The sequence below is a fragment of the Mobula hypostoma genome, chromosome 10 (assembly GCF_963921235.1).
Source record: "Mobula hypostoma chromosome 10, sMobHyp1.1, whole genome shotgun sequence".
Taxonomy (NCBI): domain Eukaryota; kingdom Metazoa; phylum Chordata; class Chondrichthyes; order Myliobatiformes; family Myliobatidae; genus Mobula; species Mobula hypostoma.
Window position 1 is genome coordinate 101,588,198 of NC_086106.1, and position 20,738 is coordinate 101,608,935.

Here is a 20,738-nt window from a genome sequence, read left to right on the forward strand (position 1 = left end):
CGGAGAAGAGCTGTCTCCGCCAAAATCATCAGCTCCTCGTCTCGCTCCTGTGCCTGTATAAATTCCTTCCCTGCTAATGATATGTCTACCTCAACTTCCGTTTCACTATGCTGCTTCTCACTTTCTAACCCCTCCTGGTACAAGGCTGGTAAAAACGTCTCAGCTAAATCTATATTCACTTCGGCAGCCTTTCTGGACATGCACCGAGTCACTGCGCAAACGGGATAAGCCTGTGAGTCCATGGGCGGGGCCTCAATGTTGGCAGGCTGGTTTGTCAGTTTTACTGCTGAGAACACATTTCCACCGGTGAGGTCATTACCGAGTAAGACCTCCACGTCTTCCATCAGTAATTTGAGCCTCACCCCTATCGTGACCGGTGCGGAGACCAAGTCACTTTTTAGGTGTATCTGGTGCAAAGGAACTGCTTCAGTCCCTTTCCCAATGCCTTTTATCACCCTGACCTCCCCAGTCTGGGTCTCTGAACTAAAGTCTAACACACCCTTTAAGATCAATGACTGACAAGCTCCAGTGTCTCTCCAGATCCGTACTGGAACCGGGTTTAACCCCTCCTTCACCGACACCAATCCGGCCGAGATAAACTTCTTGCGCCCTTCCTGAACTTTATCAGACCTCTTCTCCCCTAGCAGTTTGTTTGCCAGCTCAATACAGCCAGTCGGAACCGTCGTTTTTTCTTTCCCCGTCTCCTTCTTTGGGCCAAAGCACCTGGACGCAAAGTGACCGACTTTCCCACAATTATAGCATACAAGCCCAGGAGAACTCCTACCAAACTGCTCCCGGTCTTCCTTATCCTTCTCACTAGTCCCCGGCTTACTTTCTGACTTTTCTGGCGGACTCTCTCCGCCCTCTTGACTACCCTTCTGGTAGCTTTTACTCGGGGTAAACTTCACTTTGTGCGTTAATGCGTATTCATCCGCTAACTTAGCAGTTGCGGCTAAGGTTTCTGCCTCTCTCTCATCTAGATAGGGCCTCATACCTTCAGGGACACAACCTTTAAACTACTCAATCAGTATTAGCTGTAGCAGTCTGTCATAATCCCCATTGACTCACAATACACCTGCATCTCACGGGCAAACTCTAAATACGTGCGGCCCCACTGCTTCCTCACATTCCGGAACCTCTGCCGGTATGCCTCCGGGACCAACTCATAAATCCTGAGTATCGCCTCTTTCACCACATCATACCTCTGGGCATCTTCTGCGGACAATGCCAAGTAAGCTTGTTGAGCTTTTCCTTTAAGTACGCTCTGAAGCAAAACAGCCCACTTATCCCTCGGCCAGTCTTGACTTGCAGCCACTTTTTCAAAATGGAGAAAGTACCGATCCACATCGGTATCGTCAAATGGGGAACCAGCCTAACCTCCTGGGTCGCCCTGAACCCTCCACCTTGATTCGGCATGGGCCACTGCGCTAGCCTCATCCTTAACTTCTCCAGTTCAAATTCCCTTTCCTTCTGTTTCTCTCTCTCTTCTCGGTCCAGCTGCTTTATTCTCTCTTCGCGTTCTAACTGCCTGTCCTTCTCTTCTAGGTCCAGCTGTTTTATTCTCTCTTCGCGTTCTAACTGCCTGTCCCTCTCTTCTCGCTCCAGTTGTTTTACCCGGAACTTGTGCTTGAGTCTCAATTTTTCCATCTGCAGCTGTACTGCTTCCCCACCAGGTTTGCCCATAGATACCACCTCCAGCTCCCCTTGGGGAAACACACCCTCAAATACATAATGCTCTATGATAGCTTTGTGCATCTCCGCTCTCCTCATTGTCCACTTCCCCTTAAAAAGATTCAACTGTTTGGCCACAGTTGCCAATTCTGATTTCTTGGCATATTCTAATGCCTCCAAGGTTGGCGCCTTTAGAAATTCCTCAATCTCCATTTCTGCTGTTCGCCCTTTCTTTCTTTCAGGAATTTTAACCCAATCAATTTACCCAGTCCCAAATTTGGCATTCAAAATCCCGGACGAGCCCCCTCTTATCTTACGTACCCCGTAACTGGGTTGCCACCAGCAGAAATGGACCACTTAGTTGGAGTCTGTATTACTGGAAACTAATGAAGTTTTATTAAAGAAATAAGTAACATAGTACTCTAATCGTACCGATATAAATGCAACAGGTTAGCAATGATAAAACACACATGTACACAGAACTAGGGTAATAGGAATCAACCAAGCTCTATCGCAGTTTAGGGGTAAAATGATTAGTCTCAAGTGACGCAGAGTTCAGTTCAGCTTAGTACAGTTCGCAGTAATCGCTGTGAACCTGGCACCCAGGCAAGGGCGGACACACACACCAGGTTCCCACCGATCGTACCCTTTCACCCTGTGCGCCTATGGTCGGTTCCCGTGATCAGACCTCCAAACTCACACCAACTTGTGGGGGCACACCGCTCTTCCAGGGTCTCATTATCTCGTGATGTGTGTCGTGCCTTAGCGAACCTGTTCTTTTTATCCCCCTGCTGGGGTATCACCTGTCCATCAAACTTCAAACAGTTCAGGTTCAAAGCAACCAGTCTGTCAATATTCTGAAGTGTCTTTCTTTCTCGTTAATCTCTCTCCTCCCTCATTAACATTTTGAACGCTTCTCCATTGTCTCCCTTATCTCTCTCATCAGTATCAATCTTCTGATAACTTGGTTTGTCATCACACAATCAACAACCAACCCAGCACTAATCCCTGCAGCACTGCACTTGCCACAGGCCTCCAGTCAGAAAGGCAACCATCTACTACCACTCTGGCTTCTCTACAAAGCCAATGTCTACATCTTGAATGTCAAGCGACTGAACCTTCTTGACCAACCTCCCCTACAGGACCTTGTCAAATGCCTCACTCAAGTCCATGTAGACAACATCCACTGCTCTACCTTCATCCACTTTCCTGGTAACTTCCTCAAAAAGCTCCATAAGATAGGTTAGACATGACCTACTACGCACAAAGCCATGCTGACAATCCTTAATCAGTTCATGTCTATTCAATTACTTATGTCCAAATCCCTTAAAATACCTTCCATTAACTTTCCCACAACTAATGTCAGACTTAATAGCCTATAAATTCCTGATTTATGTTTAGAGCCTTTCTTCAACAGCAGAACATTAGCAATCCTCCAATCTTCTGGCACCTCTCCTGTCACCAAGGATGATTTAAATATCTTTGCTAGGACCCCGGCAATTTCTGCACTTGCCTCCCATAGGGTCCGAGAGAACACCTTGTCAGGTCTCAGGATAACAAACACGTCTTCCGCCGTAATCTGTATAGCATCTGTGTCCATCTCCCAAGTAAATACAGATGTAAAAAAAATTTAAGACCTCCCCTGATATTTTGAACCAAAACCCTCCTACTCAATTTGGTGAATTCTTCCAGCAGATTTTGTGTTGCTCCAGATTCCAGCATCTAGTCTCGTGTCTTTCTGCACAAGGAAAATGGGTTCATCCCATAAAATCTAGCCTACAAAGGAGACTGTTGCATGCAAACTAATGACCTTCCAATGTTCCCTGCCCTGACCTGAAAGTATAATTAGCTGTGGCGATAGCAGATTTCATTAAGACATGTTTAACGAAGCAAAACCATTGATGCTTGTTCTTTACTGAAGTTCAGAAGGAATTGTTCACTCAATTTCTTGAGAAGTTGTTTTGCTTCTCCTCCTAGCAAAATTTTCTGCATGTGCTCTGTTCCTTTTACTAAACATGTTGTTTTCCAATAAGAATGGTTGCTGCTTCATCTATTTCTATGACATTTTCCTGCAGAAGCTTGAAATTATGAGAATATGCTTCAATACTTGCCACTTAGGCAACACAATACAACTAATGGAGCTGTTACCTCAAATCCAGTGACCTGAATTGAATCCTGACCTCCAGTGCTACAGTGTGCACATTTTCCATGCGACCGTCAGTTTCCTTGGGGTGGGGGTGGGGGGGGTGGCTTTAACTCCCAAAATCAAGGATGTGTGGGTAGGTAAGCTACAAGAAATTTACCCTTATGTGTAGGCCTGTGCTAGTATGTAGATGAAATTCATAGGAACGTAGGAACAATTAAATAGAATTACTGTAAATAAATGCTGATGGTCAGGATGGGCTCAATGGGCCACATTGCTATGGCTAAGTGGAGAATGACACCACTCCCTGTTCACTTCAGCAAGTTTAAAGAATTCTGGGATAGATTAAGCAACTATCATGAGGTGGGGAAGAAAGATGAAAGGTTTTCATGCTGTGGAGCTGGAGCTTTAAGCTTCAAAACTGCATTGTTACGTAAAATCCATTTTAAATGCTGATTGGTCTCATGATCTGTCTATTCTGCAGATTTCTAATGGGTACAAGTGACAATTACTCCAAAAATCTCACCATTATACTATCTGTTGCAATCAACACTGAGAATGTACATGTGCATATCAAATCCATTCATGAATTCATTCAATAGTTTGTATAGATAAACAACATGAAGCATGGAACTGAATTTTGGACCCAGAGTATGCAATACAGTTTTTTTTGGGTGTGTGGGGGCGGGGGGTGTAGAATTGATACATTGTACAGATTATACAGAAGAGACCAGAGCTTCAAAGACCTCCATGCCAAACAGCTGAAGATGACAACTGGGGAGAAGTCCATGAAAAGGCTGGTATTATTATAAGTATCTACATCCTTGAGTCAAATTAGCTTGCCCTATAGTCATTAATAGCCAGATATTAGGGGCAAACATTTTTCAGATAATATGGATTTAAGTATTTACAAATTGTCCAAGAAACTTTGAAAGATATGAAATTACTGTTCATGAGTTACAACAGTCGCTTGTATTTACCCACCTATTTAGTCATCAAAAAACATCCAAGCTTCATCAGACAGCATTACCAACATATGAGAACAGGAAACTAAATGTTATAAAATCATTTTACAATAGGATAAGGCAAGGGAGAATGGCACAGATTAAAATCTTGACTGCATGGTAATCTATTGTGGATAACTTAAAACCATGGATGTTCAACAAGTGTAGATATTGCAGAGTTAAAAGAGGCTGCAAAAGAGAATGGAATGGATGAAGCTACAGCAGGCTTTAAAAACTATTTTAAAACCAAGGCATCGCTTGAAGCCAGAAGTAATGTGTGAACAAACATTGGTGCAGATTTGGAGAAAATCTGGATAGCACCAGTTTTATAGAAAGCAAAATGTGCAGCCTAACCAAGAGTGTGTTGGAATCTTAAGATAAGGGGTAAACAGCTTCACTGGGATTTAAATTGAGGCAGACAGAACAAGATAACATGGAAAACTTGAAAACATGTGATAGGCACAACTAAGCATGAAATAAAACACCAAGGATGCTAGTGCCTGGTTTAAAGTCAAAAAGATGTTATCGTCAGCTATTTAACTAAATTTTGGGGAAAAAGTCAAATATCTAAATTGGCATAAATATGCAGCCAACTGGTTTTAGAATTCTGATAGGGCATCAAATAACTTAGTTAACAGCAAAGTTGACTGGGATGATAAAATGTACAAAAATGTTTAAATGCAAAATTCCAATTGGGCCAAAAGGAAAATATGACAGAAGAGATGGATGTAAGAGAAAAAAAAGTGCTTCAGGTATGAAAATTCTGCTGCATATTCAAATGTAAATGCTTCTTTATGGAGTTCATAACTATCATTACCCTCCATAACTTTTAGCTAAGCTGAGTAAAGTTATTCAATCAAGATCTGTGATAATAAGAATAGCACTGTGTTTGGCCATTCTGTCCTCCAGTGTCCTACATTGACAGATGAAACTTTCATATGACTAGCCTCTTGGCTGGGGTGCTGGTCCACTAAACTGGTCCCCAAGTCCAAATCACGAGCACAGGAAAGGAGAGAAAAACATTAATAGTACAAAGTTGGGTAACATGCAAAACGAATCAATCTCACTGTCCAAAAATATTGTGTGGCTAAATAACAAAGAACTTACTGAGGGAGATGAAATTCTGTGGGTATTTCAGGTTCAGCTATCATCTCCTAAACATCTTCTGTGACAAAATAAATTATATTTGTCTCCCCCCTTCACAACAGCAGGGCGTTCAGTTCCAACCTAGAAACTTCTAGTCACAGAACGCACAACCTGAAAGGAAGAAAAAAAATAAACTGAATCTTTTGACCTCTCTTCAGTAATCTCTTCACATTTAAGTATCACAGTTAACTTATCTTGACAGGTTAAAGAAATACGAAGTGATGCACTTATTCACGCAGACTTGAGGGTCCAGGCTCCAATAACCCATCAATGCTGATGTACCAATTAGGAAGCAATAACTGATCTTAGCATCACTTGGAGGAACAGTACAAGGTATCTGCCAAGGTTTCATTGCTATTGAAAGAAAGTGGAATCCTCAAGTTAATGGTTTTCCAATCTCACTATCGAGGAAAACACAAAACAATGCTCTAATATGCATAAGCATTTAGAAATGCACAGAAAAGAACCCCACCATTAAGTGAGCAGGATTGGGATTTCTGACAAAGTATATGGTCATCAGTCAGGTCTGCTCAAACAGAAAACCAATGATACAGGTATTTTATAGAAACAAAAATATCAAAAAAAGCATTAATTGGTGGGTCACCAGTTAAATGCACAAATAACTCTTTCAATGTGGCAGGCAATTAAGAAAATCATGTCTTTAGTACAGGAAACATACTTAAAGAGCCTCCTCTGCCATGGGTAAATACAGACAGGAAGTTGTTAGAGGAAGAGCTAAGAATTAAGAAAACCTGGCAGTGACTCAAATATTGGAAATTTAGACAAAAGGGAGCCAGAGATAGTCAGCAGCAAAAGCGATATAACAAGAGGGAGTGAAGCAGTGTGAGCAAATGTATCGTAGAAGGAAGAAGTGAACATCAAAAAACCTCAAGCTGCACTGAATGTTCACAATAAAGACAAAATATTAAAACTTTAAATGACTAAGCTTCATCTCAATAAACTTTTAAGACCAGTGTTGCATTCAAATATCCACAATGATATTAAGCCTCAAGTTTCTTTTTTGTGGTCATTCTCTACATGCTCTTTCACCCAGATAACTTGCCAAAAACAATGAAGAGAAAGATACACTACAGTGTAATTAATATCATGGCAAGCAAGGATGGTTAGGCCTGTTTGAACAAAACCCATCCATGGCGACAGTACAAAAGACAAACTCGGCAATTAGTATGATACATGTTCACAAAACGAAAAACCAGGTCCTTAATGAAATAGTGATGCAACTCCAACATCTTGGGCACAAACCAGTACTCAAAAGCCTGAGTTTAAGACTACCAAGTGGCCAATTTTTTAAATTACTTATTTGCAAAGAACCTCATGAATGGAAGGAAAAAGGAATTGAGAACAGCAAGTGCTATGGTGGAAAAGGCAAGATGCATAAGCAATACGAGTAGATAACTGAAAAGCAATACAAAGGGTAGATAAGTAAAATGTTTAATACTGGTGCTACATGGAAATATACAAGAATAATTTGCTAGATGCATTTACCTAACTTTACAAGGACCAACATTCATTTGAAAACAAAATCAATTGGTTAAGGAAAAAAACATAATATATATTATTTTAATGAGATATGAGCTCATAAGTCAGGACAAACTGGTTCTCCCCTCCTGTTCAAGCCTGGTTCATTCTAGTTGTGATCACAGATGGCTTTCCCAAAAGCTTACCTTTAATTCTGCTCTGTTTTGCTGACAAAAGCTAAAGTTCAAGAACAAATTTACAAGAAGCAAGACCAACAGCTTAAGAGAACAACCAAACGTTGTATCATTGCCTTACAACATCGAAAGTGGCTGTTCAGGTTCATGAAGAGTGTGGCAGCTTTCAGAGAAACCCTATAAAATCCTATTTTTTTTGTGACCAGCAGCATATGCCCATTAATATTATCTCCACAACCAGCTTTGTCATACATTTACACTTGAAGCAATTTACAGTATCCATTTAACACAACTTTGGGGCATTGAGGAAAGCAGAGCACTGGAGGAACTCGGTGTCACAGGGAGAATGTGGAAACTCCAGGTACATTACTCCAGACATCAGAAGTGGGCCTGGGTCACTACAGCTGCAACTGTAAGGCAGCTACGCACCTGCCGCATTGCTGTGCTGCCTATGTAGCAGATGCAGTAATGATGTACCAAACCCTAAATATACAGTACAGTGGTAAGTCAGTTAAATCAGGGCAGCTGCTTATTTGGGACAACTCTTAAAGCACAAAAACTCATCAAGAAAGTAGCCCCTATTCCCTTCATTTAACTGGGAGACTATGCCGCTGAATTGGGATAGGAGGCTCTGTTGAACAGTTTCTAACTAGTTTCAGTCATGTGAACATGTAACCCTGAGATACACCTTGTTCAGAGCAGTTTTTATATAGCATTAATTTTGTGTATTTGCCTTAAAAAAAAACAGCATTTTTTGTCACTGACAGTTGGTGAGAAATAAGCAGTACAATTCCAAACTGATTTGCTCACTGTGGTTTCATGCATTCAGGCTTAAGAGATGTTAGAAATGGCTAGCAGTAAAATTGAAATGATGTCACTACTTTAAATTAGGAACTACAAAGATTTTGAAGGCATTGACAATCATATTGAATGTTAGAGAATTGACAATCATATTGAAAGTGAAGATTTGGAGGAGATAATCGTCAAAAATATTGTACGAAGACAGCCCATTATCTGCACAAGGTGCTTGCACTGATTTTGTTCATTTGGTCAATCAACGACAACAGCGTACACTGTATAAATACCTCCATCGATAACTGCACTCTTATAGTACTGTAATACACACACAATGTGGAGGCACTCAGCAGGTTAGGCAGCATCTATGGATGGGTATAAATAGTTAACATTTCTGGCTGAGACCTTTCATCCTGCAGACCCTCCTACCTGACCAACTGAGCTCCCCCAGCACATGGTGTGTATCGCTGCAGATTTCCAGCATCTTCAATACCTCTTGTGCCTTATAGTGCTTTAGCAGTATTTGTCTTTTTCTAATTTGTAGTGTTCTAACTCCCAACCATTGAGCACATCTACATGAAACTCTGTCATAGGAAAGCAACATCTATCAGAGATCCCACCACTCAGATCATACTAATCTGAAATCATTTGACATTCCTCAATCCACCTCCCTAATTCTTTGCAATTCATTTTAACCTATTTCACTACGAACAAGACCCCCCAAAACTTTGTATCATCAGCAAACCGACTAATCGTGCCACATACGTTCACATCCAAATTATTTGCATAAATAATTAAGAGGTTCCAATACAAACCACCTGGGGCACGGCACCAGTCACAGAATAAACCTTGAACCATCACCCAATTCTGAATCCACCTAACTTGCATCCCCCTGAATCCCATGCAACCTATTCTACCAGATCAGCTTGCAAATGGGACTTGACGAGGGCTTTTCTAAATTCCATACAAACAGCATCCACCATCCTACCTTTCAAGAACAATGAAACATCATTAGCTACCATACAGTGCTGCTCCTTCCCAAGGTTCCTCTATGCATTGAATGAGGAAACTGTCTTGAAAGCACCGAACAAATTCTACTTCATCCATGTCCTTGGCACTACGGATAGCCCAGCCAACCCAATAAATTGAGATCTCACACTAGCACTACCCTATTATCCTCAAAAACATGTGCAATTTCGAGACACGTCTGTTCCACTGACTACTGAGGGTCAATAATGTAGATGTCCATCACTTTCTTATTTCTAAGTTCTACAAAACTGGCCTTGATGGATGATTATTATAAAGGCAATATCATTCCATTCCTCCTTGCTCCTATGTCAACAAATACACTCAAAAACTTCTATAGTTGTACCGTGGAGAGCATTCTGACAGGCTGCATCACTGTCTGGTATGGAGGGGCTACTGCATAGGACCGGAAGAAGCTGCAGAAGGTTGCAAGTCTAGTCAGCTCCATCTTGGGTACTAGCCTACAAAGTACCCAGGACATCTTGAGGGAGCAGTGTCTCAGAAAGACAGCATCCATTATTAAGGACCTTCAGCACCCAGGGCATGCCTTTTTCTTACTGTTACTATTAGGTAGGAGGTACAGAAGCCTGAAGGCACACACTCAGCCATTCAGGAACAGCTTCTTTCCCTCTGCCATCCGATTCCTAAATCGACATTGAAGCTTTGGACATTACCTCACTTTTTTAAAAAAATACACAGTATTTCTGTTTTTGCACATTTTTAAATCTAGTCAGTATATGTAACTGATTTACTTGTTTATTGATTATTATTTTTATTCTTTTCTCGGCTAGATTATGTACTGCAGCGGTCCCCAACCACCGGGCCGCAGAGCATTTGCTACCGGGCCGCGAGGAAACGATATGATTTGGAGATATGAGTCAGCTGCACCTTTCCTCATTCCCTGTCACGCCCACTGTTGAGCTTGAACACACGCGAGGTCATTAACAGCGCGTCATCCATGTCAGCGCGGGAAGAAGATCAACTCCTCGAGCTTGCAAATGACGGCGGGCTGAAAAGTATGTTTGACGTAACATCTCTGCCGGCATTCTGGATCAAAGTCAAGGCTAAATATCCTGAGATAGCCACGAAAGCACTGAAAACGTTGCTTCCATTTCCAACAGATTTCTGCAATGAATGCAACCAAAACTAAATTGCAGAATAGACTGGACATAAGGAACCCCCTTCGAGTATCGCTGTCTCCCATCACCCCTCGATAGGACTGTCTTGTTGCAGGAAAACAAGCCCAGGGCTCCCACTGATTCATTGATATTGGTGTGTTGCAATGATTTTATATGTTCATACAGGGAAAATATGTGCCGTGTGTTTAATATCCAAACATTACTTAAAATGTTATGATGCTATTGACTGATAAGTGACTTATATAACCATATAACAATTACAGCACGGAAATAGGCTATCTGGGCCCTTCTAGTCCATGCCGAAAGCTATTCTCACCTAGTCCCACCGACCTGCACTCAGCCCATAACCCTCCAATCCTTTCCTGTCCATATACCTATCCAATTTTTCTTTAAATAATATCCAACCTGCCTCTACCACTTCTACTGGAAGTTGTTTCAACACTTACTTCAAGCTCCCCGTCCTCCCCTGATGATTGACTTATCACTATATTCATGCGAGAAAAATATGCGCTGTATGTTTAATATTAAATTCGTTAGATAAACCCTTTTAGAAACGAAATTGAGTGTATTAGCCCCTTATTACCAATATTCCGGTCATGATTAACACCCCCCACTGCCCCCCCAGAACAGAATCGCCAAAACGATTTGCAGAGAATAATATCGGCAGGTACACGCATGCGCACTGGTGCCCGTGCAAGGCTTCATGGTCATTGTAGTCTTTCTCGGGGTAAACACAACGTATTTTTTGACTGCTACTCTTGTCTGTTGGCAACCCTACCCACCCCACCCCCCCCGCCCCAGGTCGGCCGGTCCGCAAGAATATTGTCAATATTAAACCGGTCCGCAGCGCAAAAAAGGTTGGGGACCCCTGATGTACTGTATTGCATTGAACTGCTGCTGCTAAGTTAACAAATTCTGCATCACATGCCGGAAACTCCTGAAGCACTTACCATGCTTTAAAAAATAAAGAAAGCTATACATTATGTTCCTCAGTCCTTCTATTATTTTAAGTAAACAGGTGGTTAAATATTAGAGCAATAACAACTGCACTCAATTTAGGAGTCCCAATGCTATTACAACCACCTCAAATTAATTTTATATACTTCAAACAACCATAAGATATAATTAGTAGACAAAATTTACATGAAAATTAAAACAAAACAAAGAATGGTACGCTTGGATAGCTCTGGAACCATGAAAAAACTTGCAACTCCTTCACAAATATCAAAGAGGGGGAAATAAATTAAAGTGAATAAAACAAACAGAATTTAAACTAAAACAAAATGGTCGTATTATACTTGTGCTAATTCTACCGTCCAAATCCAATGATTTGAATATGGCATAAGCTTCCAAAAGTCTCATGATAAAGAATTACTACAGTTCCTTTCTACTTGCGCAATTCAATTACTGGTAGCTATAACGTCATAAACTAATTTTCAATATATTGTACAATAACTAAGAAAACTGAAGCAACCACTACTGGCAAATATCTTTCAGCAGCACACAGTAAATTCAAAGTAAGTATTTAAATAACTCATTTCATACTAGCGCACAGCATCACAGCAGATATATCAACTTACCATTTATATTGATTATGAATGTAAGTTTAATTACAACTATGACTGCCTCTCAGGCAGGGGAATCAATAAAAATCACAGAATCACAAAAAGGTTCACCCTTACTGATTAGTGAATTCCCTCAGGGTGAATTTTGGTAACCAAATGGCAGTAACACAGGGGGTGCCTATGTTTTATTAGTGGAAAAAAAAACAGGAAACTAAAAACAACAATCAATACACAATTGTTGTACTTTTAGAACAAGTATCAGTGCCAAAACATTTAACACAAAAGTTAAAATCTAACACTATATAATAAAAATATTAATTTTATTATCCTTTAAATTGTCAAGTTCCACAATCTAAAGCTGTGATCATTTTGCAATGACAAAGACAAATCAAATTACTAAAAGAGAAAATGCAACATATGTTAAATTGAAATCCATAAATGTACAAATCTCAGATTCCTGTACTGAACCTCCATGAGTACACTATCAAATATCTGAAAATAATGAGATAATTTATACTCAACTTTACAATAGCTACTCTATTTTAAAATACCTGAAAAGTTTTCTAAAATGTTCTACAGGACAAAACAAAATCTACAATATAAATGGAATAATTTTAAAAAGATACACTTCTGAAGAGTTAACTATGCATTTCCCAATGTTTTAAAATTTGAAGGGACATTGACATGCCTCTTGGCATGAATTATTCTTCATTTTGTCAAATGACTTTTGATAAACCACATCCATGCCCATATTTATTTTATTTTACTTTTTAAATTCACACCTTGAAACCAATCCCTCACAATCAGTGATCAGCAACTTCCAGAACCTTAACAAAACAACAGGAATTCTGCAGATGCTGGAAATTCAAGCAACACACATCAAAGTTGCTGGTGAACGCAGCAGGCCAGGCAGCATCTATAGGAAGAGGCGCAGTCAACGTTTCAGGCCGAGACCCTTCGTCAGGACTAACTGAAGGAAGAGTGAGTAAGGGATTTGAAAGCTGGAGGGGGAGGGGGAGATGCAAAATGATAGGAGAAGACAGGAGGGGGAGGGATAGAGCCGAGAGCTGGACAGGTGATAGGCAGAAGGGAATACGAGAGGATCATGGGACAGGAGGTCTGGGAAGAAAGACGGGGGGGGTGACCCAGAGGATGGGCAAGAGGTATATTCAGAGGGACAGAGGGAGAAAAAGGAGAGTGAGAGAAAGAATGTGTGCATAAAAAAGAGTAACAGATGGGGTACGAGGGGGAGGTGGGGCCTAGCGGAAGTTAGAGAAGTCAATGTTCATGCCATCAGGTTGGAGGCTACCCATACGGAATATAAGGTGTTGTTCCTCCAACCTGAGTGTGGCTTCATCTTTACAGTAGAGGAGGCCGTGGATAGACATGTCAGAATGGGAATGGGATGTGGAATTAAAATGTGTGGCCACTGGGAGATCCTGCTTTCTCTGGCGGACAGAGCGTAGATGTTCAGCAAAGTGGTCTCCCAGAACCTTATCTCAGCTTTTCTTTGAAGAATTAAAGGAGGGTGAAGTGAGATTGATGGTACTCGAGACAATAGGGTTTGCAAAGGTAGGAGGAACCAAGAAAGAAGAAAAATGTTACACAGAGAAATAGTAGAGAGGCCACTTGGGATGAAGTTAATGAAAAATTTTGGCAGCTGACTCAAAGGTGGCAGACAACTGAGGGAGGAGAGATAATTTCAGATATAGCCACAGACTTGAGAAGAACGGCTTGAGAAGTGTTGACCCTTCAAATGCAGAGAATTGGGAAGGTGGGGTAATACTGGAAGTGGTATGAAGGCCAGGAAAAAGAAAATGACTATGACTTCTCACATGTGCATTGCAAGTTGATCACTATAAAACTAGGTGCAGCACCTGAAATAATGAGGGAATGCTGGGAAGTGGAAAGAATAAGTAGAATCACAAATAATGGAAAATTTAAAATGGGACCAAGCATGATGGTTTGGATTATTCAGGTATGGCAAAGTGCTTGAATACCGAGAAAATCCATAGCACACTTGCACTGAGCTATAAACAAGCAGAGTGAAACTATTTTTGCAAGGTACATCAATGCAAGCAACCAGCTCCCCCTGCAAACATATAACAGACCAAAGATCCAAAGAAGATCCCACAAGCCTGAAAATTAGTATTTACCTTTTCCTTAATGACTTGATGAAAAGTTCCAACCACACTCCATATTAAAAGGACATCACTTATTGGATTTATCATCGATTTGCAATCACTGATTTTAAATTACTAGGAACTGAAAATAATGTCAATTGATAATTGCTTTTTCAGGAGAAAAGGAACCATGGTAAAGCCTTCCAATATGTAACAAGTTCTCAGTGTTTTTTCTCTCAAACATTGACAATTACATCCATCATCTGAACATTTTGATATCTTTTTGTTATGCTTCCTAACATTCAGCCTTCCACATTAATTTTACTGGAAAATACTGCGAGTATATTGATATACTACTTCAATTCAGATGCTTGAAAAAATTATCCTGAAAATCAAAGTAAGGTGAAAGGCCAGGGGAACATATGAAGAATCAAGTCCAGGATACTACACTGCCATTCAAAAGTGCACTGAATGCTTCAATGTCTCTCCATAAAACAAACAATATTTTTGATTTGTGTCGATATCCAATTTTATGGTGTAAAAAGGGGAAATTTCATTAAGCAGTCTTAAGGATTCTTAATTCATTGGCAGACTTTTTAGGAACAGAATTGAAAGTCACAGTTTTGTTCGGTCACAAAATGTGACACAACACTATGTGCTCAATTTTTATATTTTTACTGAAAACAAGAGTGAACATATGAGCTGCAGAGTAGATCTGTTGTTCTCATTCTGGTTCATATATGCAGGTACCAGCAAAAAGATATTTGCCTCCAAAATAAAACCTACAAAGCTTCCATATACAGTTGATTCCAGTTAATAGGGACACAATTGGGCCCAATAAGGCAGCTGCCCAATTTAGCTGAAGTTTCATGGAAATAGTTATAATTGTATTAAAAAGACAAAACTGAGTAACAAATTATGTATTTAAATGAAATACAATGCATATTAGAAAACTACCAATAGTACAACAGCACTACAAAACTGCATTAGTTCCTAATTGTTAGCGGAGAAATTCATCCAGCATACGCAATGAACAAAACCAGCGCAGATACTTAGTGCAGATAATGGACTGCCTTCACACAATACTATTAAAAATTGCATCCTCTAAATCATTGCCAATAGATACCTTCAAATTCTAGGTAGTTTCTAACATGTTGTAGCAGTAAAATCTTTTCATTTTCACTCCCAGCATTTCTGGCATCTCCCAGCTTGAATTCGCTGTGAGTGAAACTCTTCGGAATTGTCTGTTTAGTTCTATAAAAGACAAATATTGCTGCTTTTTGAACACAAACACAAGCAACTAAATCTTTTTTAAACCTGTTCATCTTAAGCGTGGTGTAGCATCTAACTGCCACACAAATGCGCACAATTGATGCAAGTTAGAAACTGTTCAGCCAAGTCTCCTGCCCCAATCAAGCAGCACTATCACAAATAAACAAAGGGAATCCAAGCAAATTTCTTCATTAGTTTTCCTTCTTATAGAATTGTCCAAATAAGCAGCAGTCCTAATTAAACAATGTCCCAATTAACTGGAATCCATTATATTAAAATATTTCAGTCAGACTTTTTGCTAGATTTCAGTAACTGAAAAATCGGTTAGTATATCTGAAATAGAAATTACCAGCCACTTTCACTAAAATTAAGCAAATGGTGTGCTGAAGAAGGGCTTTCTGCTTGAGAAGTTTACTCCTTTCAATTTTAAAATGGTTGAAGCCTGTTGGTGATTTCACCAATGGGTTTTTATTTTGAAAATGTTTCCAGAATCTGCAGTGCTTTGCATTTTCAAGATCACATCAATACTCTATCTTATCTTTACTTATTTTACATTATTTTATTTATTTAGCGATACAGCATGAAGTAGGTCCTTCCGGCACTTCAAGCCATGCTACCCCAGAAAGCCCACAAACCTGATTAATCTTAACCTAATCACGGGACAATTTACAATGGTCAATTAGCCTACCCAGTATACCTTGGGACTGTGGAGGGAGAGAACCGGAGCACCCAGGGAAAGCCCAAGCATTCCACAGGGAGGACATACAGAGACTCCTTACAGAACAGCGCTGAAATTGAACTCTGGAACGACCCAAGCTACATTGAGTGTGAGGTTGTTGTTGCAACACCACTCAACCAGCTGATCTTTTTCACTCCTGTGTGGCTCCTCATTGCCAGCTAAGAATTTACCAACAACAATGGTGATATTGGCGAATTTATAGATGGTATTTGAGCTCTGCTTAATCACCATCATGTGTATGAAGAGATTAGAGCAGCGGGTTTAGCACACATTCTTGAGGTCAGGCTGTGCTGGTATTACCATCTGCACCGACTACGTTCTACTGATAAGGAAATCAAGAATCCATTTGCAAAAGAAGGTTCAGAGGCCCAAGTTTTGAAGTTAGTGGTTAATACTAATAGCATGTTTATGAATAGTGAGTTGTAATGGATACAGAGCCTGACATATGTTTGTCATTGCTCCAGAGCAAAGTGGAAAGCCAGTGAGATTACATCTGCTGTAAACCTGTTGAGACAGTAGGCAAATTGCATCAGTCCCAGAAATTGCTCAGGTGGAAGTTAGCCATAACCAATTCCTTGAAGCACTTTCATCATGGTAGATTTTCGTGCTACTGAGTGGTAGTATTTGAGGGATCTTCGCCTGCTCTTCTTAGGTACTAGAATGATTGCTGCCCCATTGAAGCAGCTGGAAATCTCACTGCAGAAATGAGAGAGGATCTGATGCCTCGTGAGGGTTCACCCTCTTGAAGGATTTGAGACATTGTTGTCTGATGAAAGGAGGAATTACCAAGATTCCCAATTTCTTCTCCAGCTTCCCACAGTGTTCCTGAAAATATCTGGTTAATTGTTTACTTTCATATATTTAAGGATTTTTACCATTTCCTCTACTGTACTGTAGACTACCCCCAAGACTTCTCTTTTTACTTCTAGTATTGAAGTTTTCATGTCTTTTGCCAACTCCGAATAGCTTTAATCATAAATAGAATAGGTTCTTAAATTACCTGTAGACAGCATAATTAAAGACAGAATTGCTGTCAATTATAATTAATATTTTGTAAAATATCAAAAGACTATAAAATGTTGTCTGGTCTCCTTCAAACTTGCACATCCAGAAGAGTTTAACAGTACGACAGAGATAGCGATATTATATACACACACACATATATGTATATACACACACACACACACCACACACACACACACACACACACACACACACACGTAGCTCAACAAAATTCAGATCAAGTTGAAATTGATTGTGACCTTGCATGTGTCTTGGACTTTAGACAATTTAATACCTCCATTTTCATCCCTGTTTAATGCACAAATTGGATTTTCACAGTAGAGATGCTTTAAATAAATTAGCTTCCTATTAAACTAATGTGAGAGTTCTGTTTCCAAAATCTTTAGAAATAGTAAAGGAATTTTTCTCTTAGGGGTGTATTTAATTTAATTGAGGCAAAAACTATCACATTATTGCCTATGTTTCCATCACTTAAGCTGGCCTCTCAGGATTGCTCTTCCAATTCGGTGATTATGTTCTTCACTTTACAAGCCTCATACTCATTTGTTAATTCTAATACCTGCATTTCCCTAGAGAATGACATTGCATATCAGTTTCTGATTGGCCTTAAAAATTGCTAATTATTAGGAGCTATTCAATCAACAATAGTTGTTAGAATTGCTGCTCTCACAACTTCCCTTTTGTTACTCCTTGTTGACTTCATCCCATCCATTAAGTTCTTGCAGTAATTTGTCTTTAGTTTCTGTTTCTGACTTAAAATACTGAAAAAGGCAGTAAAAAGATTCCTGCCTTTAGAATGCTGATAGCTATTTTTATTCCATGATGAACAATCATCAGGTATGGAGGCTCCAATGCACAGGATCACAAAAGGCTGCAGAGTATCATCGGGTTAGCTAGTTCCATCATATGCATAATCCTCTCCATGACTGTGGATATCATGAAGAGACAGTTTCTCAAGACAGCAATATTCATCACTAATAACCCTCACTATTCAATATGTGCCATTTTTATGACCATTGGGAAGGTGGTGCAGGAGCCTGAAGATCCACATCAATGATTCAGAATTAGCTTCTTCCCTCTGCCATCAGATTTCTGAACATGGAACACCAGCTTGCATTTCTTTGTACTTACTACTTTTTCTTTTTGTAATTGATGATCATTTTAACTTTGGACTGTCCCGCTGCTCCATGATTTCAGCAGATTTCATGTCAATGATACTGATAATTAGATATCCACTGGCTTGATATTGGGAAGCAGAAGGTAATGGTGGTAGACTAAAGGTATGTGCCCATTGCAAGAAACAGAACATCTGTATGATTTTCTTGAAATGAAAACAAATATGGGTACTGTGATTTGCGAAGTACCTGCTGAGCAAGTAGTCCTGGCCTTCCCATTCAGTGAAATCACAATCAGAACACTCTTACTGAATTACTAAATAACTCTCTGCATTAAGAATGGATTTCCCCATGCAGATCAGATACCTGGTATCTGTCATTGTTTCCAGTGAAATGTTGAAAACTCCCTTCAACCTTGAATTACGAACAGCCCTAAATTTACATCATCATTGTGAACGGAGAATCTTCCTGACATTAACCACTTCCAATTTTAGTGTTTGATTAAAAAAAACAATATATTGTTATACCCAAGAATACAGGATCAATTTATGAGCACAACTCCAACAACTTCTATGATCTTGCAAAAAAAAAGCACACCACCAGTTAAATGAAAATAAATTTCCAACCTTGGATGAAACTGCTTAAATCTCAGCTTATAAATAATGGAAACTGTATTTCTGTTGAAACCTTCATGAGCCAAAATTTCTAAAGAACACCCAAGTGCTTCATGAACATAGCTTTATATAATCAATAAGCACAAGAGACTGCAAATGCAGGAATCTGGAGGAAGAAACAGTGAAACAGACGTAGGGTTGCACTCCAAAATGTTGGCCATCCCTTGGCCTCCACAACTGCTGCTCAACATACTGAGCTCTTCCAGCTAATTTTTAGTTAGTTATGTTTTCAATTCCCCAAATTCCAAATTAACATAAAACCTGGATTACAATTTTAATATACAAGCCCTCAAGAAAATTATACATTGTGAAAATTAAACAAACTCCACAGAAATAAAAAGTTTAGCCAAACTTTTGATAAGCCTGCAGGTACACACATATATGCACAATTAAATGAATGGAAAACAATGGGATGCAGGGGATTCGTTGCTACATCTACGACCAGTCTATTGAAGAAGATGGGGGTGAGGGGTCACTCCCTCCAACAAGCAATCAAGTCCTTGTCAAATGCAGCAGAAGAAAGCAGCAATTGGATTAGGATTAAAAGACAACAACTGGGCTGCAAGATGAAGACAGGAGGGTATGAAACTGAGGGGGGTGTATCTGGTATGCCAGATAGCACCGTTGAGCCCTCTGGAGATGTCGTGGGCTTATCAATGAAACGTCAAAGAAGGAGGGTGCCTTCCTGATGACCCCAATGACGTACCTACCCTCCCTCCTTGTCACCACTCCAAACCCACTGCCAACATCGAGAGTGCCAATTTACCATAGGGATTGAAACATCAAGTCCGAGTAGCTCTACTGCAAGTCACATTCAAAATTGAGAAGATGTACAATTCGCACTAAGAAAGTTAAGCTCCCTTGTATGGTTTGTACCTGCCAAAATTAACAGCAACACACATCAAAGTTGCTGGTGAACGCAGCAGGCCAGGCAGCATCTCTAGGAAGAGGTACAGTCGACGTTTCAGGCCGAGACCCTTCGTCAGGACTAACTGAAGGAAGAGTTAGTAACAGATTTGAAAGTGGGAGGGGGAGGGGGAGATCCAAAATGATAGGAGAAGACAGGAGGGAGAGGGATGGAGCCAAGAGCTGGACAGGTGATAGGCAAAAGGGATATGAGAGGATCATGGGACAGGAGGTCTAGGCAGAAAGACAAGGGGGGGGACCCAGCGGATGGGCAAGGGGTATAGTCAGAGGGACAGAGGGAGAAAAAGGAGAGTGAGAGAAAGAATGTGTGTATAAAAATAAATAACGGATGGGGTACGAGGGGGAGGTGGGGCATTAGCGGAAGTTAGAGAAGTCAATGTTCATGCCATCAGGTTGGAGGCTACCCAGACGGAATATAAGGTGTTGTTCCTCCAACCTGAGTGTGGCTTCATCTTTACAGTAGAGGAGGCTGTGGATAGACATGTCAGAATGGGAATGGGATGTGGAATTAAAATGTATGGCCACTGGGAGATCCTGCTTTCTCTGGTGGACAGAGCGTAGATGTTCAGCAAAGCGTTCTTCCAGTCTCGCCAATATACAGAAGGCCACATCGGGAGCACCAGACGCAGTATATCACCCCAGCCGACTCACAGGTGAAGTGTTGCCTCACCTGGAAGGACTGTCTGGGGCCCTGAATGGTGGT

The 20,738-nt window shown here is 40.3% G+C and overlaps 1 protein-coding gene across 6 annotated transcripts in view; it reads right to left on the minus strand.

Moving 5' to 3' along the window:
* stag2b (STAG2 cohesin complex component b) overlaps positions 1 to 20,738 on the minus strand; it is a 176,725-nt gene that overhangs the window by 124,616 nt on the left and 31,371 nt on the right. For 3 of the 6 annotated variants that reach the window (XM_063060944.1, XM_063060942.1, XM_063060943.1), the window contains exon 2: positions 5,926 to 6,075. The exons of 2 other annotated variants lie outside the window; for them this stretch is intronic. In XM_063060944.1, coding sequence (XP_062917014.1) covers positions 5,926 to 5,969 — 44 coding nt within the window. In that variant the 5' untranslated portion in view covers positions 5,970 to 6,075. Of the gene's footprint in view, positions 1 to 5,925; positions 6,076 to 20,738 lie in introns of those variants that run through there. One more of the 6 variants, XM_063060946.1, reaches the window with a different exon arrangement.